General features: G+C 36.8%; 1 protein-coding gene across 4 annotated transcripts in view; it reads right to left on the minus strand.

The window, feature by feature from the left end:
• Positions 1–26711, minus strand: part of HBS1L (HBS1 like translational GTPase) — a 78313-nt gene that overhangs the window by 23158 nt on the left and 28444 nt on the right. For 3 of the 4 annotated variants that reach the window (XM_008528311.2, XM_070559381.1, XM_070559382.1), the window contains 4 exons: positions 9820–9928; positions 5348–5613; positions 4717–4882; positions 1786–1903 (listed from right to left, as the gene is read on the minus strand). In XM_008528311.2, coding sequence (XP_008526533.1) covers positions 1786–1903; positions 4717–4882; positions 5348–5613; positions 9820–9928 — 659 coding nt within the window. The remainder of the gene's footprint in view (positions 1–1785; positions 1904–4716; positions 4883–5347; positions 5614–9819; positions 9929–26711) is intronic. The other variant, XM_070559379.1, reaches the window with a different exon arrangement.

Here is a 26711-nt window from a genome sequence, read left to right on the forward strand (position 1 = left end):
AAGGTGCTCTCTCCTCATCACGTGTCCTGTGAGCATTCTCTCGTAGCACATTTGCGTTGGCCTCGTCTTACCTTCCTGACTGAGGAGAGGCTGCACATCCTCTGTGCTTCTGTGTATCCCCAACAGCCTACACAGCACTCTGCACACTGGGTAAGTGACTCTGATTCTATTTCTTCACTTGTCATATAATGGAATTCAATTAGATAAACTCTAAAACCCCTTCCTACCCTAACTGCATGAGGAGTTTGGAATAAATGATCTTTATGACTACTAGACTCTAAGGATCCAAGATTCAGAAACATTTTACTGTCTAACTGCTTGTTCTGGTCTTTGCCTCTCCAGGGAAACCACCAAGTCCATCGCATACCCTCACTGCCTACCACAGTGCCTGGCACACAGCTGGCATTCAGTAAGGATTCACTGAATGAGAAAGAACAAACATATATGCATACACATACACAGATACATACACACACAGACACACACGAGACTCATACATATAAGGAAAGAAAGAAAAGTATAGCCTTCGGCAAATGCAATTAGAAATATACTAATTTAAAAGGGGATAATTTGTACTTCACGGAGTTGTTATACAGATTAAAATAAATGCCCACAAAATACCTCATACAGTGTCTGGCCCATAATAGGTACTCAATCAACAATGATAATTATTATTTTTCACTCTTCATTACCACATTCAGTCCATGAACCTTAAATTAATATTCTGAAATTATGTATCAATTTTCTAAAATAGAATCAAACACTTTCTCACTAATCTTCAAACGTATTCTAATTTATTCATATAACATCCTTCTGAGATTGACAAATGGTCATATTAACATTCCCTTTTAATGAGTGGAAGAACTCAGAGATGGTGAATTGTTGAAGCCACTCTTGCCAAGTGACAGGCATATTTCTGAACTCTCCATGCTATCCAATAATCACTTATTATAAAAAAAATGAATGTCCTATATGTACACTGCTATTTTTACTATTTCAATTATTTAAAGTTACAATCTTTTATTTTTTTCAGTATCCTTATTAAGAATCATGTAAGTTTACAAATTGCAATTGTTTTTTAATCCTATAAAAAAAGTAAATAAGCCACAGGGGGAAAACTCCCAAGCTTCATTATTTCTGCATAAATTAGCTCTTAAAAAGGGTACAGGACTCAAATAAAAATATAATAAAAATGCAGATGTTGAAATATTCATTCCAACCTATTAATAAATGAAATATAAGGCTATACCTCATCAAGCACTTTACCATTATTTTTACAATAAAGAAACTCATAGCTTTTATTCATTTGCTTCATTGTAACAAATCAGAAAAGGTTTTATAAAGTACTGATAAAGATATCAGGAAAAAATAATATTTCTCTATTTTTTGAAATTTTTTAAACAGTTAAAATTTTAAATTTTAAAATATTTTAAGGGTTGGCCCAGTGGTGTAGCGGTTAAGTTCACGCGCTCCACTTCAGCAACCGGGGGTTCATGGGTTCAGATCCTGGGCACACACCTACACATCCCTCATCAAGCCATGCTGTGGCGGTGTCCCACATATAAAAAAGAGAGGAAGATGGGCACAGATGTTATTAGCTCACCAACAATCTTTCTCAAGCAAAAAGAGGAAGATTGGCAACAGATGTGAGCTCAGGACGAACCTTCCTCACCAAAAAAAATTAATAAAAAAAATATTTTAAAAGTTATAATCCTAGAACAATAATCTCAGCATCAGAAAATTTTATCTACTATCAGTGCACTATAGGTAAGGAAATATCTGTACCTGGGCTGCTCCTGTAATCATATTTGGAATGAAATCCTTATGGCCTGGAGCATCCATTAATGTAATAACTTTGGTTGTAGTCTCAAACTTTGTCATACCAACATCCATTGTCACTCCCCTTAAAGAAAACACAGAATGGTTAGAACACACTATCTAAATAATCAGTGTTACGGATTCAATTATTTCATACTACAGGATAAATGACAGTCTAAATTCTTAAGTAACAATGGAAATTTTATTATATAGTCTATTATTTTGAATAATTAGGCTATCAGTTGGGGCTGGAATTTCTGCTGTCATAGAATCACAGCTGGATGGTTTTAAAATAAGGTTGTGGATGCAACAAAAGTTTAATCAAAATGACAGATATTTCCCATTTCCTTCTTTCTTTTTTTGTAAGAAGCAATGTAGATTGTGAATAAAGACAGACGTATGGGGACACCTCCAGAGGGGGAACAATAAACACTGCACACGAGAAAGTGAAGGAGGACCACTACCAGGAGGTAGTTTTCTCACCTTATGTTTATGCTTTACTAACTACAGAAATAAACTTATCAAACTTTCATTAGCAAGGTTGATCCAGTATCTTGTTACACATTTAGAAAACAAGCAATGTCAAAGGAGATGCCCAATTTTTAAAATGGAGAAAGATGAACAGGAGTTTGTTTTGCATCCCATTTCATCCTACTTGGAGACCAAGGTAGTACCTCTCCCTAGCCACAAAAACGTCAATTCAGATTCTAAGGAAGCCCAGGGAGGCTCCACAGAGGCACCGAGTCATTCTAGACCCCAGCAACTTTGAAGGGGAGATCAGGCGGGTGACACACTACTAACTGTTCACCCTGGTTTGCCCAGGAGAGCCCGGAGTAATGAATGAGCACTGCCTTTTACTACCAAGCGTCTGGAGAACTGCAACGGTGAATCCTGTGGCACCCAGCAGTGAGGCAGCTGTGGGCCAGCTAGTCAGTCCTTCTAGAACTGCAACGGTGAATCCTGTGGCACCCAGCAGTGAGGCAGCTGTGGCCAGCTAGTCAGTCCTTCTAGAACTGCAACGGTGAATCCTGTGGCACCCAGCAGTGAGGCAGCTGTGGGCCAGCTAGTCAGTCCTTCTAGTCTACCCTGAAACCATGAGCCACTGAGTTTGCAAAACTGATGCTTAATTCTCTTCAATAATACCCAAACGATTGTCTTTAGAAGAGTAACAAATCGAGACTTATCCTGAGCTCCTCCCTCAACTGCTCTGACCAGAATATGCTCCTTTGGCTCAGCTCTGGTCTGGATTTGTAACCCAAAGGATACGAAAACATCACTTATTTTACTAATTTCTGTTCAACAAACAAGCAGAACAGAGGATTTACAAATATTTAACACTGTGGGATGAGCAACAGGGTATATTTTTAAAACGCTATTAAGAAACACAAAGTGTGGTGAGTTAAAACTCCCATTATGTATCTGGAAGTTTCTGCTATCTACAGAATGAAGGAATATTCTAAAAATTGCATCACACTAAGCAATAGGGAACTAGCAGCAGCAAAAATACGACAGGTAACCAGCAGATGTAGTATTTAAAAAAAGACAAATTATTGATCACTCTAGAAATAAGACAGATTATTAGCTCACTTGCCAGCTCAACTCACATATTAAGTAAATTGAAACAAGTCATTTGAACTTAAATTATACTGTTCTCAAGCTCTCTACCTACTTAACAGATGACAAAGAAAACTAAAAAAGCCATATCTTTAATAATCTGCTTGGTAAGTTGACAGATGGAAATTATTTAGTTTTTTAATATTGGTATCATACCAAATTCCACTGTTTTCCAATATTAGTTTTCCAAAAATCTGCAACTATCCAACTAATTTTTCTTACTAGGTTGGAAAACAAGCTTGTTTTACCACATAGAATAAAAATGACACCTACAAGGAAAAAAACCCCACTATGATATAAATTCCTATTTATCAAAAGAACTAAAGAACACTGTGACCCCCTTTATTGAGATCACCTTATATATTATAACGTAGCATATCCAAGACTCCAAGAAAATAAACATATGCATTAAACGAAAGTATGAAAATCCGAAGAGATTCTCTAATCGTCTTCAGAATGAAGACATCGGGACACAGACTCATCTCTTTGTCGACTTGGGGCTTTTGGAGGACTTCAGTCTTTAGAGTCATTACTGTGACACCGTTGATTTATCTGCCACTTCACTGAATTATTAACGTGTGCTCTTTCCTTCCTGACAAAGGCACCACTGGCTCCCCATCCCTAACAGTTCTAACGCGACATGCAACCCCACTCCAAAAAGACTTGCAAAGACACACTCTTCTCAGCCAGAGGTACAGGGGTAGCTGCACTCTCCTGCTAGAATCTTCCTAGGTTAGCACTGAACACTGACAGACGCAGAGGGACTAAGTGCCTGGACTAGATCTCTAGTCAGGCAGGAAACAGCTTTAATTACTTGCTTGTTGACTCTGTCTCATAAAAGCACAGCACAGAAAGCATAAAAGCGGTAATTTGGGTTTACTGGTCATTTTGATTGCAGACAGAAGATGGCCTACTGCAAACGTTACCTGCCCTTTATAATCCGAAACGAGGTTAAGAGTCTCAATCAAGACAATCCGACACAGGAAGCAAACAGCTAAAACTTCTCCCATACAACAATCAGCTGAAGGTTTTTACTGCTTTTTTGTGTATGTTTTTCCATTTTTTTGATAAACATTCTTTTAAAACTATTCTTACAGAATTTGGAAGAGTAAAAGACGCATGTAGATTACAATGAAAACTACGATAAAAATGTTTCCCTAATAATTGAAAGCTTTTTCTAAAAATAGTCTCTACAGTATTGCATGGTACATCTCACACATATTCAACACATAGCACACACTTATATATCATTTCAAACCAAAAACTGTGAAATAGAGTGACTACCTTTCCCTCTCTTCGCCAGTCTCATCCAAGACCCATGCGTACGCAAACGAAGCTTTGCCAGCCTTTTTAGACTCCTGTTCATACTTATGCATAATTCTTTTGTTTACATTACCCAGAAGATAAAGCATATGGCCCATCAGAGTACTTTTCCCAGCATCAACATGACCTAAGGAAAATTGATTCAGGATTAATACTAGGCACAATTTCCAGCTGTTGTTCACATTGAGGCATTGCCTGAACATGTAATGCAACAGTTCATGTGAGCATTTAGAGTAATAAACACCAATTTTTATCAAATGAGAGGTAAAACATCTAAATGGAGAAAAAACAGCATGTCTCTTTAGAGATGGGGGGGATTTCCCTGGTTTTTGGAAATTAAAATTGTCAACAAGACATGCCATTTTCAAAACATTCACAAAGTGAAAGTGCCACAGCCACATCTGACGACCTCCTTGGTCACCGGCATCACGGAACCCAGGGTGACAGGGAAGCATTACGGTGCAGTCTCCCGGTTCACGTGCACGAGGCCCACACAGAGACTCAGAGTGGTACTCGAGCTCCCATGCCACCGCCAGAACGCTGTCAGGCTAACGCGGAGCTGACGGACAACCAGAGCAACAAAGGGCGTTACCAATGACCACGAGGTTGAGGAGCTGCTTCCCTCCTTGCCGCTTCTCCAGTTCAGCCTTGACATCGATTTGCTGCCTCAGCCTGCTGGACTTTTTCACTGGTGCTGGTACTGAACTCTGCTCTTCTGCTGCTTGAATGGCGTGGGATGGAAGAGCTGATCTAGAAACGGTCTCAGGAACATCAGAAGCAGCAGCATTGCTGGCATCTTCACTAAGAAGCCCTTTCTGAGGTGTGTGGAAACTATGACCATTTTCTTCAGCAGTTACTCTATGAAAAGCAGAGACAGGAAAGAGTGTTAAACCAACTTGACTCAAGTCCTACAACGCCAGAGGCCAGAAGCCATCTCTTTATATTTCTCACACTTGCAAGCCAAAAAGGATCCCCGTGGTGTGAGGAGACATTTTTGTAAAAACTGGCACCAAATGTATTCCTGGAGATAAATTAGTATTAAAAAAGAAAACAGTTTTATCCCTAACTCATTCTTCCAACAGGACAGAGACTTACGATCTTTTTTGCTCAAACACTGTCTTTAAGGGAGCTAACTCTAAATATCTACATGTTCTTAATACTTTGGGCAAAGGAACTTCAATTCATTAATTCAACAAATACTTGATTTACTAAAAACCACAACATATACCAGGCACTTATGCTGAAAAGAAAAGAAGATACAGAAATGAGAAAGTCACCTACTACTCCCAAAAGCTTACCATCTGCTGAGCGACTCAGACACGTAAAGTGGAAACAAGGCCACCTAGCCTAACTTATTCTCTCCTTGACAATGAAGACGCCTCCAAAAGCAAACACTGATCCTAGTTCTTCACTAGCTCTTTGACTCTTTTCCATGGAAACTACAGCAGCGCTGGCCCATGGACAGCAATAAACAATGCGATCTCATCAACCAGATTACGATAGGCCTTACGTTTCCTTCCATGACTTTAGCTAAAGAGAACTAGGACAAAGAACCGGCGACACTGCAAGTTATTAAGAATGGAGCTCCAACGCAATGTGGAGCTGGCAGAGAACTACATACGTAAAGCAGTTTATAAAAGTCACTTAAGATCGCAGCATAACGGAAATGTTTAAGAATAGTAAATCTACTTTCTTCTTGCCCACTTTAACAGGTTCGTTGTTCCTTCTCAGGGCATTTTTATATGCTTGACACTGACCCTTCAACCTATACCTCAGGAAAAAGTCACATTGGTTATATTTGAAACTTCATGAAAAAATTCAAATCCATTGCCATCTTATTTTGCTTTTGCAAATCTCCACTAACCAATTTTGGTGTTCATTTTTTAACACTGCTTAGACAGATTAGCTTCATCTCGAATTACAGGGAAAACATTTTAATAAGTGTAAAATGTTCTCGTTCTTTAAAAAAAATCCCAATAGGCTAAATTAAGTGAAATCAAACTTAGACTATAATTTGTAAACATTTATTGGAATGACCACAGCTTGTTCTAAATCCAAAACATGACAAATTCACATTTAGAGGAGTTAAAAAACAGTACAAATTACAATAAAAGTATTCAACCAGAATGACTAGATGTAGGTTTGGTTCTGATCAGACCTGGGAGAAGTCACAGTCTCTGGCTTCAGATCTTTCTGTTTTCTGTTACAGAAGCTCTCAGAAAGCTGGCACTAATTCCAACACAGAAAACAGGTAAAAGCAAAGCCCGGAGAGGGGATGCTCAGGATGGGAAGGGATTCACAAGACGTGCATCTTCCTGGATCACTGCATTCACAATTCAGCAACAGGAAAAGTCTGCTGTTTTCTCTCTTTCATGCTAACATTCCCCGCCAAGTAAATCTTGCGCAAAGTGCAAATTAGGTCACTAAATTCTACAGTGTTAGAGGGAAGTGACTAAAGTAATCGGAAAAGTATCCCAGATAAGTCTGTACTTAATAAAAACTTCTACATATTATGAAATAAAAGCCAACATTGAGATTTTGAAAATCTCTAAGATGAGGTCTAAAAATGACCATTCCAGGTCCAGGGCTATAATTACTGACTGGTATCAGGTGCTTTCTGATATAATTTTGTAAACTTATCTATTATTATAAAATGACTAGTCTGGTTTTTTTCTAAACCATCTTTCCAAAAGTTGGAATATTTCTACATGAATCTCGAGGCTTAATCTTTCTGTTTGAGTTATTTAAATGGTACTGGAAAGCTAATAATTAGACTTAAGAGGTCAATCACACTACTTCTTCTCTGTGCAGGGTTCTAACCATTTTTATTTATGTGCATTTTCTAGAGAGGTATCTACTATCTCTTATATTCATGAAAAAAGAGATTGCTGTCTCAGTTTCTTCCAAGCAATGCACTCTATCCTTTTTTTACAAGCTGCCATTGGGAATCACACTATGTAGAAATCTATGCTACTGAAATCTTGACTCAAAAGCATTTCATCATATTTCTCTGTGCTTTCTTGAGACAAAATCAGAATGACAGCCTAAGTATTATCCCTACTATAAATTTCCTATAAAGATATTTAATGCAAATATAGCACGGTCCTCGAGCAATACTGTGCATTTCCGAGTATCCTGATCTGCACCTACAGACCTTTCACATTCTGATGACTTCTCTCATAGGTCCACAGGAAAATATTAATTCATAGGCTGTTATTTAACCTTTATACTATTTCCAAGTTTATTTTTAAAATAAAATGTATTTCCCCAAGGACTCTACTCCATAAATATTAAACAACTATTCTATGAAAGGAATACAATGATGAACATTAATGGTCTCTGTCCTCAGGAAGCATACAGTCTTATTAAGATTCTAAAAGCCAGGGCTGGCCCCGCAGTCAAGTGGTTAAGTTCGCACACTCCGCTGCAGGCGGCCCAGTGTTTCGTTGGTTCGAATCCTGGGCACGGACATGGCACTGCTCATCAAACCATGCTGAGGCAGCGTCCCACATGCCACAACTAGAAGGACCCACAATGAAGAATATACAACTATGTACCGGGGGGCTTTGGGGAGAAAAAGGAAAAAAATAATAAAATCTTTTAAAAAAAAAAAAAGGTTCTAAAAGCCTTGCATTACATCTGTAAAGTATAGAGATAGGTTTTCAAGAATTATTTACTTGTATTTACTATTTATTTTTATTTCTTGATCATTTATTATTAATCATTTTTATAACTATTCACATAGATAACTATGCATTTAGTTCTAATAGGATACATTAATTTGGGATCATTTGTATGTTGCTTTCTAAGACTTCTGAAACCTTTGGCATTGAGACTATAAAATCCTTAAAACAAGGAATTGTGCATTCTGTTTTTTTTCCTCACAATGGAAATGATCCCATAACAGGATTAAGTGGCACTAAAGACGTGAGGATAAAAAAGGCATTTATGATTCTGACAACCCAATCCCAATTCAAAGAGAAAAGACATACATTCAGCTTTTTGCAACTGAATCAAGACTCAAAATTATTTTAATGGGCTAAAGTTACCCAATTTAAAAGTTAACTTTTTCATTCATCCAATCATTTGAGTAGTGTACCCTGAACACCTACTAGGTCCTAGACACGGAGTTCTTCCCTCACTGAGCTGGAAACCTAATGAGTGAAGTCTTGCTTTTATAAATAAAAACACAGAAGTAGGTGATCATTAAGACTCTTCCCAACTAAGACTCATTCTATTTCCATTACTTTAGATAGAAAAATGTTGTAAAGGAGAAAAAAAAAGCTGCTGAATTTATATTCTTTGAAGTTTTAAAAAAACCTCTCTATTGTTTATATTGGATAATAGTGTTTCTTATCTATCTAAATGGCAGACAAAACATATATAATTTATAAGTAATAGATTTAGGGAATGACTGAAAAATCTGAAAATTTTAAAGAGGTTAAAAATTAATGTTTTCAAACTGTGCTGTTAAACCTCGAGCAATCCACCTCCCTTATCTATAAAAACTCTGGGGAGAATTCTTGAGACTGTGACAAGAAAGAACAAATGTATGACTTATTATCATTTTTCACTAGGTACTTAAAATTAGAGATGTGTTTCATTTTATATTTTATGTTTTTGTTACACTGATATGTTTTATTCAATATGAAAATCTGAGAGTTTAGAGACAATAATTAGTAAAAAAACAATTTAATTAATGATTCCATAATTCACCAACTACATGTAATTCTCAAAAGCTGCTTACCTACGCCATCTAGCGACATAAAGAGTCATCTCACAGGGCTAGATTTCACAAAATCATAGGTTTTTTATGTTAAAGTAGCTGTAATTAATTTACAAGAGGAAATTAATAGTGAGATGGATTAACATACACAGATAAGTCTAGAATCAAGACTGATTTTTCATCCCCTTCTCTTTGCAACATGCCACACTGAGCACTGTTGATACTTCAGTGCTAACAATACAGGATGCAAAACTGAAATAGTCTCTTTCTTACAGTCTAATAGGAGACAATACTAACTTTTTTTTTAAAAAGCGGGGGGAGAGGGGTTAAAACCTTACCCAGGCACTTCAAATCCCATAGTCTGCTTCTTTCCAGACACAGTCATTTTAGCAACTTTTGGCACAATTTCAGATTCACTTCGAGATGACTGGGAATCTATTGATTTTCCTAATTAAAGAGTAAGATATAAGAGGCTAATTAATTAAAGCTGATTTCTAGAAACATATATTACATATTACAAATTACATAAACATATACTATGATAATAACCTTTCCCAGAATTCACGTCTTAATAAACACATTCTTTTCTCTAAAAAAATACAGTAAAACATTAAAATGCTGAAAGAAACTTCTGCCACCCTATTCTGGGAAGTCCCCTATTGTCAGGACTTTGCTATGCTTAACCTTCAACAAATCTCTTCCTAATTTTGAACTGACTCTTAAGTTTCAGTATTAAGAGGTCGCAAGGTGGTTTCTGCACGGAGCCTTGTTCTGACAACACACTCAGGCCTCTGTATTTCCCTCTCCTACCACGCCCTTTCACAACACTAAAATTGTTTGGTCAGTTAGCAGATGGCTAAACTATTTTTAATCCTGTGACACCTATAAACTGATGAGCAAGTTGAGAGTCTGCTGAATTGTGCTGGACACTGCATATATTCTACTTGCACACAATACTAGACTTAGGGAGGCATCTGATAACCATAAACACAAAGAACATTGGAGAAGAGGCCAATGGAGAAAAAGTAAATGAAGAACATGGAGGAGGATAAATTATGAGCTAGATCAAAGTAAGGCTTTTACGCATTTGATCCTTTAAAATTATATATGTCATTCATGGAATTCTTTAGAATGCATCTTTATAATTTTCAGGAAGAGTACCATCAGGATTGTGTCCACATAAAACTACAGAAACTGCACATGCTACACTGGTAAAGATATATACAGAAATTACTTTCAAAAATTAGAAGAGACAAATTAATGTACAGAATTCATTCAAAATGTTTGCTATTTGCCTACTCTATACCAGACAGTATAGTGGAAATGCAATGAACAAAAGCAAACAAAATCCTTGTGCTGAGAGAGCTTACAGTCTGGTGGAGAAAACGTATGAAGTGATCACACAAAAAAAGGAAAATTAAAACTGTTATTAGTGTTATAATTTGTATTTGGTGCCATCAGATTGGTAATAGGGCATATGGATTAGGGCACGTGCATAGGAAAGTGAGAGTTGAGCAACAATGCAACAAAGGAGTAGGAATCACCTAAACAGAAAGCGAATAGCACTGGGAGCAAAGTGGCTTGTGCAAGGGCCCTGTTGCAGGAGGCAGTACGGCACTGCAAAGGGGGGAAAAGCAGAGGGGAGAGGGCACAGCAGTGAAGCTGAAGAGGGGGTGGTGGCCAGGTAAGATTTGAGCCGAAAGCCACCAATGTGACGTAAGCAAGCGGGGGAGGGAGGACAGAGTCAAGCTCAGGGAGAGGTCTAGGCTGGAGGGCACATTTATGAGCCATCAGCACACAGTTAGTAGTTGAAGGCACAGACATAAATGGGATCACCAAGGGAGAGGAGACAGAGTGAGAAGAGAAATGGTCCTAGAACAAAACCTTGGGATAATCCTACATTTAATTCCAAGGTAGAGGACAAGGAGGAGAGCAGGGAGGGTACTGACAAGGAAGCCAAGGGAAGAGAGCGCTTGACGAAGCTAGCATCACCAGGGTCTGAGGCCACTGATTGGTCAGGTGAGAGGAGGACTGAAAATGCCCACCCAGTGACATGATCCCTTTAGACAAAGCTCACTGGTAGAGTTAGCAAGAGCTGTTTGAGACCAGCAAGGGAGGCAGAAGTCAGAATGGGTTAAAAAATAGAAGGTGAGAAAACAGAGCAGCAAGTCCATGTCCATGATCTTCTATCCATTATTTCAAAAGCTAAAAGCTCTGAAAAATTAAGGATGTTTTGTCTTGTTTTGTTTAATAACTCATTTGGAAGCAAAGGCTGACCTGGACTGACACAAGGCTATTTGCAGTCCTTATTTGTTCCATTCGACGTGAAAAGCTATACATTTCAGCACAGAAGGAACAGCATGAAGATTACAGGGTGCTGCCCCATACCCCCCTGGGGTCATCACACCACAGATGGCATGTACATGTATCACTTTTCCAAATCCAAAAAATTCTGAATTCTGAATCAGATCTTGTCCCAAGGGTTTTAGAAAGGAGATTGTAGATGTGTACAATTGACTTTAAAAAGTCTGGCTGGAAAGGGAGGAAGGTAGTAGAATGGTAATAAAGGGAGTGTGGGATCCACTGATGGAAAAGATAAAATTCAGAGGGGCTGTTTGAAAATACTAGGGAAAGATCATTTTAGAACTTCTGAGAAGGTAGAATGGGATGAGACAAAAAGCACAAGTAGAAACTGAACCAAGACAGGAGAAAGGCTCTTTGATGGTAACAGAAAGCAGATTTGTATGTTGAGGAGCTAGAAGATGAAAACTCCTAATGGTGAGCTTCTATTTTCTCTGTGACATAGCAGCTGGTTACCTGCTGAGCTGAGGGTGAACAACAAAAGTAAACAGACTAGTGAAGCAAATAAAATTTTCAGTCAATGTTGCACAAAGGAGAAGGAGGTGAACGTAAAACAATTAGGAGGATTTTCAATGATACCGAGGGCCCACTTAGGATGTGTGATAATGAATTCATCGTGGACCCCATCGACCTTCCTATGGGACTTTCCCCAGCAATGTGCAGCTCTTCAGAAGCATGTAGAGAAGACGGACTGCTCCATTCAGGGGTAAGAGACTCAAGGAAAAAGTAGAGAAATGAGGTAGTGAAGGTAGTGGCAAAAAGGTGTGGGGGGGAGTTACTGAAATCATAAATCCGGACATGAAACTGGGTTAAAACAATGACAAAAGAAGAGTACTACTGCACTGGGAGAAGTAGGGGTCTGCAGGTCATGGAAAGGCCACGACCCGAGAAGCCCAAGTTGGCGGCTGCGCTCAGAATGGGATGTGTGAGCTCGTGATTCTGAAGGAGGGGAACTGGATGGAACTGCTGATGAGAGGTGAAGGTCACTGGAAACTGATGGTCAAGGAACTGAAAGTCCAGGAGCTCGACTTGTTAGTGTTTTTCCACATCAATGCACAAGTTATGGTCATCAAGAGCTTAGGGTGCAGAAGAAAACTGTAAGCCAGTGCCCAAGTCTTTAATGCATGAGGACAAGTGGCCATGAGGTTGTTCAGAAGACAACAGCAGTGAGGACTAACAAAAGGTTGGTTCAGGCAAAAGACAGGAACATCAAAGGAAGAGAGATTCAAGGGAAAAAGAAATGGAGGAATAATAGTGTTGGAACAGGCAGCAAAGAGAACAAAGCCAAACTTCCAGACGCTGAGGTCTGAGAGGAGATAAATGAAGCAAGGCAAGGAAGTGGAAGACACCAGGACGACAGATTGAAGAAGATACAGGGATTTGCTTTTCATGAAAAAGCTGTTCCTAAAGTTACAGGAAATGCAGAGAGGAGTGAGTGAGGGGCAGGAAGGAGGAAACTGAGAGCATGATGATGATGGGGGTGTGTGTGTTTGTGTGTGTGGGGGGGTGTGTGTGGGAGGGTGGGGAGGACATTCTGACCGATGACAACAAGGAAGAGAGGTATGGTAGATTTGGGCCTGTCAGAAGAATAGGGAGAGAGAACCATCAAGCATAAATAATATGTCTCAATCCAGACCACACAGGACTAATTCCTACTTCCCATTAAGATTCATTTTAATGCCTTCCAACCATTTTGCATGTAAAAAATTTCTTGACCCATTTATACATTTACTACGTTGAAATACTATAATTTTGACTTTTAAAAAAAAGTAGGTGGGTCACAAAATAACATAAAAGGACACTAAGCATAGAGAAAAACCACAACATGACCCTGTAATATTTTTGAGGATGCAGCAAATATATTACTTTTCATTTCTGGTGATTCTTGTCTGTAGGATATCAAACCTAAGATGCAATATTTCAAAAATTTGGTTAAGTGAAAGGTTTTTTTTTGAGGGAAAAACTCTAGTATTATGGTTCTTAAATCTTTTTATTTTGGTCAGATACTCTTTGAAAAAGGTAACAAAAACCATGGGAAACTCTTGACAGGCAAACGCACCATACACACAAAATTCTGCATGCCATTTCAAGGAGTTCAATAATTCCAACGCGAGAACCCTTCCCTTGAGAAATAACCTTAACTAAGGCTATTTTGGAAATATGTTAATTCAATTTGATGTTGTCCAGCCAAACAAAAAGAGATACATTCAGTAAACTTTCCACTGAGCTGTTGTTAACAGCAATGTGATGGATACTTCCGCTTATCCAACCACATTACAAACTCCCGCTCATAACTAGCATCATGCCGATGGCAAGCAAAATACACTGACACAGGTCAGAAATGAACTAATAGCTAAAACAACAGTCATGGATCAATAAGAGATACATATGTCAGTATTCAAATCCATCGCATAAAAGTATAAAATCTTTACAGAATTCCCCCATCTTCCCCAACCAACTAGAAATTTATTCACTGTATAACAACTGCAAGAAATTGAGCATTAAATTGTCAGAAAGTCCCCCCAAAATAGTGGCATGGAATAAGTACTGAACAGAAAAAAGGGAGCTGGATTCTGGTTCCTGCTCTGGCACTAATTAGCTATTACTCACTTTACAGCTTAAGCAGTTCATTTAATTTCACCAGCTGTAGTTTTCTCATCTATATAATGAAATAAATCAAATGATTTTAGTTCTGTGAACATGTGTGTCTATGACTCTAACACTAAGACATCCTTTAAACCCAACAGCCCACTAAGAGGTGAAAGTAAAACGTACCATTCAAAGGAAAACTATCAACGTCCTCCCCTAAGTGATGTAAAACCCACCCACCAAATCATGGTCACCCAAAGACATGCACTTAGGAGATTCACTTTACAGATTACAGCTCAGTCTCCAGGAGAATGGAGAAGAACTGATCATCATTTAGATTTTTCAATTGATGGAAATAACCGCAAGTGGCAAGGTCTGCACTTAATCACCTCACCTACCTGTCCAGTTCACCTTTCTCCTCCTCCAGCCTCTCTAAAGCAAAGCCTTCTTTCGTCCCAGGGCTACCCCTTGATGGGCTACTTCCTCCAGGGCTCCACTGTTGCCATTCTGAGGCTAAAATCTAAAGCAGAGACTAGGTTTTCTCTTGAACATGAAATTATCCAGGTCTCTTGTCCTGAAGACGTTTTCCAATGTATATTCCTTCGTAAAGATTCAAGGTTAATCTCCCCAGCCACGCAACTGTCACAGACTCTTGCTGATTTTAAATGAAACCCTCGGCTTCCACATCCACACGATTCACCCTCTTCTGACTCAATCCTTCAGTCTGTAAGCACACTCCATATTAGACCACTAGCTCTTTGAGGGTAGAAACTGACCCTGGTATGTTATGTATGCAAGTTCACCTAGTCCATAGCACATGGCACAGTCCTCTGCCCACAAGCAATCAATAAAGTGTTTAACAATTAACTCCTAAGGGTTTAAACTTGGAAACCATGAGTTGCTCTCTATTGTTTTTGCAAGTTACTTTAGACCTCCTCTTCAGACAACAGCCTCCTCAGTCTACTTTCCCTACCTACTTCTTGCACTTAATACCAGCCCAGCGACCTCCTAAAGTTCAGAGGTCTGTGTTCTGGAAAGCCAACCAGGCACATGCCCTGGGCACTCTGGTACGCTCTCCTGCCAGGCACTTTACATGCTCTTTTACCTTCATAACCACCATGCGGAGTGGATATAATTACTCCTACTTTTCTTTAGACACTGAGGTTCAAAGAGATTGACTTGCCAAAAGCTACACAACCTTGACCTGTGACACAGTTAGATTAAAGAAAAAAGATATGAATCATATGGTGGCTACTGTCAAAGAGCTTATACACTATTCTGAGACAGTTATGGGAGTTGTGGAGATGAGCTATAGAGACAGTGAGTGGGAGAAGGCAAAGTGTGTACCTCAGTAATTATGGAGACTTACGTGAAATGAGATTTGACCTGACCCCGAAACATAAACAAAGAGGAGGCAAAAACAACAGGAGAAAAGGCATATTTAACGGTCAATGAGGCAAAAATTCTGAAGACTGGGCAGTGATCAATAGACTTTTATAGTAAGACTATATAATTGAGGCTTTGAACAAAAAGTCTTTTCAAAACAAAAATCTTTTACAGACTTATTTTCAAGAACTCTATTTTCTTTACTTAATAAGTAGAAAGTGTAAAAGTAGTACTGAATATTCTAAATTAGGAAGGATAATTACTGACACTGCTCAGAAACGTGGAAGGCCAAATTAAGATTAGGTATGAGAAAAATCATAGAAACTTCTATGTGATAATGATTTCTCCATAAAATATGCCACCATGTCTCATCATTCCATAATTCCTTTACTTTTCCCAAGCCAGTAATGAGGCATCGCCCAAGCTTCAGTAGTAGGATGCTATCGAAACTCTGCAGATATCTTCCACTCCGGAGAAATTAATTCTGATTAGTCTAGTATGGCTAGAAATATAAGACTTTGCCACCAGAAAATTCACAGGACTTGAGTCTTGACCTAGTCATTAAATCCAAAGACTGAGTTTATCCCATCTGCAAAATAAGGACAGCACCTAGCTATACCGTCTACCTCACAAAGATGTTAGAATAAATATTATTCATGTGAAAGCATTCAACTATAAAGTTAAAAAATATTCTGAAACAAAACTCATCAGACCTTTATTGTATGGAATTATCTCATCATTGTTCATATAATAATATCCTTGCCGGAAAACTCTTAAATCAAAAACAACTGCTGAAGTTTGTGGTCAGTATATGTTTACTGTAATTATATTTAGTTTGACTGAACATTGCTGCGCTCATTAACCTCTCTTTTAAAAGGTGATTTCAGGTGACCACAGGATCAAGAAGTGCTAGAATAAACATGCACCTAGTCATAGATGGACTGCAACATAAAAAGTGTACCTTACCCTGGCTTGAACCACTTTTTTTTTAATTTGCTTAAGTGTCATGCAAGTAAGTTTTAAGAGTACATAATAAAACAAAACGAATAACCTGGTAGTGCAAAATCCAATGAGGCTATTTTAGGGGGAAACGTGACTAGTCGATGTTGAAGTAAATCCGGAAGAGAAAATGTGACAGAATGACCAATAAAATTTTTAACTAAGAATAATGATGGGGACCTGAACTACCGGATATCAAGACCTCCTATAAAGCTGGAGTTTGTAATGTGGCAAGAACAGCTTGAGGAATTTGAAGAGAGGATCTGCAAATGGGCCAATTAATAGGAATGTATTTGTATTTGTTACACATAGGATCAGAAATGAGAATACAGAAAACATACAGGAATATGTGCTATGAAGTTACAGATAGAAATTCAGTACATGCAAAGAGGTGTCTCAATTAATAGGAATGTATTTGTATTTGTTACACATAGGATAAGAAATGAGAATACAGAAAACATATAGGAATATGTGCTATGAAGTTACAGATAGAAATTCAGTACATGCAAAGAGGTGTCTCAAATCAGTAGCAAAAAGATAAGTTATTCAATATTGTATTGGGAATACCGGTTCTCCATTTGAGGAAAATGCTCTACCACATGTCTATGGTGTATCATGTATAAATTCTTTGTTGATTAAAGATACGAACATAAAGTAAGACGAAAAATATAGAAATATATGCCCAATCTTCAGGTAATGAAGACTGACAAATTTTATATAAAAATTTTAAAACTTCTCCTTGATTAAGGAGGATACCACATGTGAACATGAAGTATGTGGGGAAATACATACAAATGGTTTCTATGCAATAAAAGAGCTCCTACAAACCAATACACTGTGGGCAAGAACACAGGCTGGCACAACCTTGGCAGGGAGAAATTTGATAAAATCAAAAATTTCACTATATACATTTCTGGGAACGTGTTCTACAGAAATAACACTACTGTGCAACAATATATGAACAAGATTGTATACTGTGGTGCTGCCTGCAATGGCAAAATATTGTAGCTGTACATCAATAACGGAATGGTTATAAACAAACTGATGCTTCAGATATAAAAGTAGTCAACATACATGCATGAAAATCATGACGTTATGGAAAAAGCAATTGCAATATTATATAGCACAGATGCTATATCACTGTTATTGGCATTAAAGAGTCCACACGAAAGTAAGGAAAGTTTTAAAAGTGGATACTCGGGGCCAGCCCGGTGGGTGGCGCAGCGGTTAAGTTTGCACATTCCACTTCAGTCGCCTGGGGTTTGCCAGTTCGGATCCTGGGTGCAGACCTATGCACCGCTTGTCAAGCCATGCTGTGGCAGGCATCCCACATATAAAGTGGAGGAAGATGGGCACAGATGTTAGCTCAGGGCCAATCCTCCTCGGCAAAAAGAGAAGGATTGGGAGCAGATGTTAACTCAGGGCTAATCTTGCTCAAAAAAAAATGAATTAATTAAAAAAATAAAAGTGGTTACTTTTAGAGTGATATCAGGAAAGACAAGAAGTGATTTTCATTTCAAAATTTATATATTTCTATGCTACAATGATTACATAGTACTTTTATAATTAAAAATGTTTAAGTGAAAAGCATACATGTTAAAACAAGCATTTCAAAACACTAAAAACTTCTTTCTATAATATTCCTCAGAGACTCTCTTGATTTTTCTTAGAATTTAGTAAAGTAAAAACCTACTCAGCAATAACACTTAGAACCAGCATGCCACAACACAACTCTCTCCAACAATGATCCAGAATACAACATACTACTGAAAATATTTACCGAAAAGTTCACGCTTTGAAACAAAGGTACAAAGGTCATCCACTCAATCATTCAATGACAATCTTATATTCAGGATGCTCTAGTAAGGCTGTAAGTAACGCTCTAAACAGTTTGGCCTTTTCGTGTTAAGTTAACGTTAAAATCAGTAATTCTGACTTGGTTTAATATTTGCATTTCAAAATCTCATAAGAATACATATAGTTAGAGGGTAGCAGTTAAATTATTCTCTGCTTAATAAAAGCTTCTAACACAATTTTAATTTCCAGTGGAAAACTAGAAGACGAGGCTAGTCTCCTCTAATAACAAACACCTTAATACTATCTTCTTCACCTTTTGCTTACGCTGATTTCAGGTGGGAAAAGGGTTATTTAGGTTCTAAAGCACACATCATAGTACAACACTATCAATTTTAGGTCACACATGACAGTCCCAAATTCTTGAAAATGATATCTCCAGACCAAAATGATATGTCTTGAAATGATATGCTGTCCTAAGATAGCCTATATTGTTTTCTGTCTGTACTATAAACATCAATAGGAAAAATGTGCCTTACCTCTCCATCTAACCTATGAGCACCAGAAGGGTACTTCTTGATATTTTCCACAACATCCAGTCCAGTGCCTGGTACATCCTAGGCACTCAAATATTTAGTAAGATTATGTAATTTTATATATGGAAAGAAGTAATATATTCTCTAAGTCAGTGATTCTCAGCTTGGGAGGAGAAACCGGATCAAAAAACACAAGGACATTCTTGCCCCTCTCCCTTTGAAAATCACTGTCACTGGCAGATACTGAGGCTAAGAAGAAAGTGTCATATCTCTTGGGTGTCCTGGGACAGAAGAATAAGAATGACTTATCTAGCATACCGCTAATTTTATAGATGAAGAAGTGAAGTTCATGTAAGTTAAACAATTTGTCCGATCCAGTTTAACATTCTTTGCAAATTATACCTACCTACCTCTCACTGACTCGTTTCAGGTTCATAACATCTTTTTAGATGTTTGAAGATCTGCCTCAAATCAGGAAACTAGTTCAGATGGCCTTTTCAGGTTCCTGCCCTCATAATCCTATTTTTAAAAATAACTACTTAGCCTATTCAGTGGGATTCTCTCCCCCACACATATACATCATAAATCTCTAAATGATATCAACTGTAAAATTTCTGAACATTTCAATACTATCATCCACACCAAAGAGGGTACTAGTTAATGAAAACCATCATCTAGGAAAATAATATTCTTAAATCCAACCAAAATCAACCAAGGTTTTCATATGAAATCCATAACTAAACATGAGAAATATTACAAGGAACGTTTTTTAAAAGTAAGCTTGTTTACCTGATGGCATTAAGTAATTTCAAATTTGAATAGTACCTATAAAGCTGTGAGAACACCAATACAGCACACTAGTTTTTGTTTTAAATTAAAAATGCATTCTATAATTTTTTAACCAAAGTTTTAGAAGTATTCTCTGAATCAAACTGGGATCCAAAAATTGATTCCATATTTTAAAATGTGTGTGGAGACAGATAGATAAATATAGATATAAAATGAAAAGAGGAAAAAAAATAGGATACCAAATTGTATGTACAAACCTCAATGACATAAAGAATAAAAAGGAATAGGAAAAAAACAAAGTGAAGTATGGCAACACACATGACTGCTGCCTCTGGCTAAGAAAATCATGAGTGACTTTTCCCCTTTTTCTACATTAAGAATATATGACTTTGACATTGAGGAAAACAGTAAGCTAACCCTGATTTGAAAGCTTTCAAAAGCAACAAATAATTTTTTATTTATATGGTTAAGAAAGAAACATTCAAAATAAATTCACAGCAGATTCAATGTAAGACAAATACACAATTTAAAGTCATTCAGATCAAAACACCTTGAGTTTAAAAAACAATTAAGGTTACTTAGAAAAAAAAAGTTTTCCAGGTAACTACACTTTTTGCCATCAATCATACTTTTCCTATGAATGTTTCAATATGCTAGTACTTACAGGCACATGCACAGAAAAATAAGATTTTCAAAATTTCAAAGAAAACACTATTAAATTTTCAATGAAAAACAACTACTTCAAATTTGAAATCACTTCACTGAATCTGACTACACATTTAAGTTCTAGTTACCAGATGTGCATTCAGACACTACACCAGCGAGGCTACAGAGAATAAATAAACCACTTCCTCCAATGTTACAGCTGCACTGACTGCGATTTATTCAGCAGGAATTCTTTTTCACTTTAAAACGTCCTTTGTAGCTTAACTAGCCTCATTAGATCCACCATGCAGGATACAGAACCATCTCCTAGGATACAGAAGAAACAAACTTTTTACCCCAAAAGATTTCTTGGGACCAGATTTCAATTTTCTATTAATATCATTCAGCCAGCAATTTTTAAAAATTAAATGACTTTAGATGCACCGATTTCAACCTGTATATTAGACTGGATTATATATCTTGAGGTAGTAGCCACAAAATTTACAATCTTAGACAATGAGTTTAAACTATGATGATATGACCATTCCAAAGCGAAAAAGAATTCTTCCTACTTCAAGAGTTAAAACATAAAGGCAGTACTATTAGTAATAATTTTCCTTACAAAAAAAAAGAGAGAGAAGCCATTTACATTTTATTTGCAAATATTTATTGCTGTGAAAAAAATTTTGTTTGTCCTGTCCTTAGGCATGAGGTTATCATGGGCAAAGCTAAGAACGTCTATCTGAGAACCACTTCAACAATACAGAAGAATCTAAATTTAATGAGCTCCTACTATATGCTAAAAAATGTTATAATGGCTTAATATTTAATGACTTTAACATTTAACATCACAACTACCCCAAATAAGGACTATTCTTATCCTAATTTGGCAAATGAGGAAACTGTGACACAGGATGTTAATTTGCTAAAGGCACACAGCTAATAAGTGGGGTTCAGCTGGACTATAAATCCAAGCATTTAAAAGGCATTAGATATCATTAATATTCTCATTATTTAGGTGTCATTTACAGTTAGTTCAGTGACTGTAAAATGCGCACACATGCACACATACATAGGCCTACACAGATTCAACCTAATCCTTCTTTCAACCTAGTCTTCAATTTCTTTCCTCAATTCTACCTTTGGGATTTACAAGAATATGATCTTAAAGGCCAGAAAAGTCTACTATACCTGAAGGACCCTACACAAATTTAAGTTTTAGAAGGATAGACAATAGGCCATATACTATCTCCAGACATGATCTTGAATTCATATGTGGGACCAAAAATCATTCCTAAATGGTTTAAGACGACTTGGTCGTATATCCAGTATTATCCAATGTTCATAAATAAATCCATAACAATGAATGGAATGAATTTTGAGCAATTAGTAAAGGGAAGGAAAAGGACCCTAACACTGTTTTATAGGACATGGTAGGTGCTGGGTTTAGGGATAAACCACCCTAATACTTTGCGGTTCATAATATAACCGTCATTTTAAATAAAAAAACAAATCTCCAAGGAATCCAGTAACTGTACCAAGGTCATGCACACAGCAGATGACAGAGCTAGGGTACAAAACAATACTGACCTAACTTGGGAGCTACCATCCCCTTCTACTGTACCACACACTGCCAGTCCCAGCACACGAGCTGAGGCATTTTTAAAACTCTACTCAAAAGCTGGGAGAAAATCAAGTTCAGCCTTTCTTTATATACTATACAAAAATAAATTTTAGAGGAAGTAAAAGTCTTAAACGTGAAAAATTTATATAATAATTATCTTAAAAGAAAATTTAGAATATGTATAAACCCCAAAGGTTGGGGTTTGTTGTGTTTTTTTTAATCCAAGACTGGAAACTGATAACTTATAAAAGACAGAAATAGCAACATAAGGCTTTTGAATTTGTCTACAGAAAAAAAGATCACAAATAAAGAGAATAAAAAGACTGGAGAAATTATTTATAATGCATATGACTAATAAAAGGTTAACATCTGTAATATACACAGACTTCAAATTAACAAGGAAAAGACAACTCAATTAAAAAATAGGCAAGGACATAATTAGCAATTCACAGAACAAGTTCAAATTGCAAAAGAATACATGAAAACATACTCAACTTCATGAACAGTCACAGAAATGCAATTAAAGCAGTAGCAGTGAGACATTAACTTCTTGTCGTCAGATTGTCCAAAACCAAGAAAAGTAATGACAGCTACTGCTGGAGGAAAGATGAACCATAATACTTTTCAGAAAGCAATGGCCTTTATGTTGAGAGCAAACAAAACGCTTTTCAACCCAGCAATCCCACCACAGAGATCTCACAGAATCAAAAGCACTAGTTTGTATGGATATGTACAAAGATGTTCTATAGAGAGCACTGCTCATAGAAGCAAAAACTGGAAATAAATGTCCTTCAACACAGGAAATCCTGAATAAATTGTAGTACAGCCCTTCATGCAATATTATACAATCACCAAAAAGAGTAAGGTGGAACCACTCTAGTTGACAGTGCATTATGAAATAAGGAAAACAAAAATTATACTACCTCTTCTTTTTACAAGAGTAACAAAAAAATGCCTATATGCATGTTTATTTTTATATATGATTATGTGAAAATAAAGAAATATACTGAAGAATTAGGGGCTGGCCCCATGGCCGAGTGGTTAAGTTCACGCACTCCGCTGCTGGCGGCCCAGTGTTTTGTTGGTTCGAATCCTGGGCGCAGACATGGCACTGCTCATCAAACCACGCTGAGGCAGCGTCCCACATACCACAACTAGAAGGACCCACAACAAAAAATATACAACTATGTACCGGGGGGCTTTGGGAGAAAAAGGGAAAAAAAAAAGAAATATACTGAAGAATCTATATCAGGCTGTTAAAAATGGGTAAGTGGAGAGAAAGAAGAGAGGTAATCTCCCAAAAGGGCTTACAGAAAAACATCATGAATGATTTTAAAAAAAAACCCCGAAAGTTAGTGGAAGTCATTTAAGCTCCTCAATTCATTAGATTTTAATACAATCACTTTTTAACAGCACTTGTTCCTTGGGTGGTAATGAAAGAACACTGCATTCCTTTAAATTAAGTGCAGTTATCACCTGTCCAGCATCTTCTATGAGCCAGACACTGTGCTAACTGCATCACATGGGTGATTTTACTTCTCACACAAACTGCCGAGTTAGGTACTATTTGCTCATGAATAACTGCTATTTTAGACGTTGCCGACCTGTAACAGCGTGCACAATGCACCATGGATACAATTTTCAGGCACACACAGGTGACTGTCATCATAAGTCCCAAAAAACTGCATAATCCACCTTTGCCTTTTATCCACTCCGTTAATGAATGAAAACTTCACTATGAGTATAAAATCCTCCAGCAGAATATAATTATTCTTTATAAAATAAGGCTATCAATGTCATTACAACTAACAATTAACCTAAGAATTAGTATCATCTTTCCAAATCTTTCTATAATCTTTCCCAAATCTTTCACAATATGTACTTAAAAGCCTTAAAAACACCCACACCTTTTTACCCAGCAAAACTACTCTAGAAATGTTTTATAAAATAATCGGAAAAAAATGCACAAATGTACAAAAATATTTACTGAAGCATTTTTTTGTAATACAGTGAAGAACTTAAGTTCCTATATCAGGTCTTTGGTTAATAAAATAACAGAGCACCATAAAACCAAAATTTATTGGCATACAAAAGAAGGCCTATGGGTGGTTGCTGGGCTGGGGGAGGGAAAGATGGAGAGTTGTTGAATGAGTATAGAGTTTCAGTTTTGCAAGATGAAAAAGTTCTGGAAATTGGTTGCACAACAATGCGAATACACTTAACACTACTGAACTGCACGGCTTCAAAATGGTTACAAGGTAAATTTTGTGTTATGTGCATATTACCATAATTAAAAAGAAAACAACGAAGTAAAAAGAAAATTTTAGGTTGGTCTGTAGCACATGATAAAGTTAAAATATTTTAAAAAATGAAGTGTGGCCCTATTTTTTTAAAAAGGACTAATATCCCCTATATGTAGAAACACACACACAAAGTATAAGGAGGAGGACTTTGGCATGAGAAGCACCCTGCGCTGACTGTTGGTTCTACCCTTTACTAGCTGTGTGGCCTTGGGCAAGATGTTCAGCCACTTTTGAGCTTCAGAGCCTCCAGCTATAAAACTAAGATAAAAACAGCCCCTACTCTATCTGTGATTGCTGTGGCTATCACATGAGAGAACACATACAAAGAGGTTAGCACAATATTTGGTGTGCAGTAAAAGTTCAATAATACTGCCTACTATGTTGCTTAAGTGGATCAAAATGCTAATGGTTCTAAATTCTGAATAATGGGATGAGGTACGTGTTTTTTCGTTTCATGGCTCATTTGACTTTTCTAGTTTTACTGAACAAACACACTCATTTATTTAAGCTTGTGCTTAAAAATGGCACCAAGCCAGAAACTACAAAAAAATTAAATTCTTCAGAATTTTAAATCAAACAGAACTGCTGCTTAAGTAAGGAATCGAAGACCATAAAGTGACTTAAAATTAAATACACTAGAAAACGACTTCATTTCTTAGGATTGCTAATTTGCAAGGATTTAGAAATTGATACCAATTCTCTATGTATGAATGCGAAAGTCTCTTAGTTAGGTAATACTAGCAGAAAAAATACTTAGAAGTAATTTTTAAATACCTCCATAACGATAAAACTCGTTTCTCTAAAGAGTAATTTAATTTTATCCTTAAGACACTTATCAACCAAACAAGGTTAAATTATAACGTAAAATTTGTTGCAAGTAATATATAAAAATAAAAAGGGCGCTGGAGTTCAAAAGAACTCAGTTTGAGTTACAATTTGCCTCTTGACACCCATGCAAAGTAAGGCAAATTTTCTATTTTATATAAGCCTCAGTTTCTTCTACGTACCTCATAGATTCTTGTAATAATCAAATAAAATATATGAAAGCCTGACACATAATTTACCTTCATTTATTAATTCGCTTCCCTATCTTCCCTGGGAGGTTGCAGCTCCCAGGAAAGAATACACAGATCCAAACCCACAAAAAAAAACAGGTAACCTGTCCCGAGGGAAAACATCTGGCCATATTCGTGCTTCTACTAAATCAGACTTGGTCTCCGAGGGGCTACTATCCAGTTCTGGGGAAAAGTCTGTGATTTAATCTATGTCCCCAACGGCTACCGCAATTTTCTGATAAAAAGTGAATATGCAATAAAATGCTGGCAAAACTGAATTTTATTTGTAGTCTCCCTCCATTCTATCTCTTGCTAAAATACTTAGCAATGTTTAGCACATATCAAGCACTCAAAAAATATTAGAAGGATTTATAATTGCCTTAGATTGAAAAAGAAAGTATAAACAAACATATGTAACCTGATTATAATTTCTACGGTTAACAAAAAGCAAGGTAATTAGGATTAAAAGAAACTCTGCATTTAACATTCATGCAATTCTTATATGGAACTCACTATTCATGAAGAAGATAAGCTGTTTTGAGAGTCTAAAGCAAATTATTTTTAAATTAAGCAATTAGTGTTTCAATTTTTCCAGTGTAGGTGTATATACAAAGAGAATCGTAAGACATATCTGAGAACATTCTGAACTACTTAAGTTTTTTTCACTGAAATAAACCACTTCCTTTCAAAAGCCCACATAATTTTAAAGCAGAAAGCCAATTATTTCTGAAGTTTTCTGTACAAGTATAAAATTCTTCTAATTGCTTGAATAAAATTACTCAGTGGTGGATAATTAGTAACAAAAAATTTTCGAAGAAATATATACTTAAAAGGGACATCAAAAAAACTGTAAACATGCATATTTTAAACTCCCTACAATAAAGAATTAAAGTAAAGTGTAATATACATTTTAAATTACTGAAAAGTTCATATAGGTTTAGAAGTGTTCATACCATCTCATATTAATTTTTCTTTGCAATGCAGACTTTTCAAATTAATCACTGGATTTACTTCCAGGATAAGGATAAAATCTCCTAATACGTTTGACTTGAGAAAGGAGAAAGAAAATGTTATATCTCCTCCTAAAAAATCTACCGTCACTCTCTCTCCCATTTGGTCACTCAGGTAATGTCAAAGAAAGACACAAAT

This window comes from Equus przewalskii, chromosome 9, assembly GCF_037783145.1.
Source record: "Equus przewalskii isolate Varuska chromosome 9, EquPr2, whole genome shotgun sequence".
NCBI lineage: Eukaryota > Metazoa > Chordata > Mammalia > Perissodactyla > Equidae > Equus > Equus przewalskii.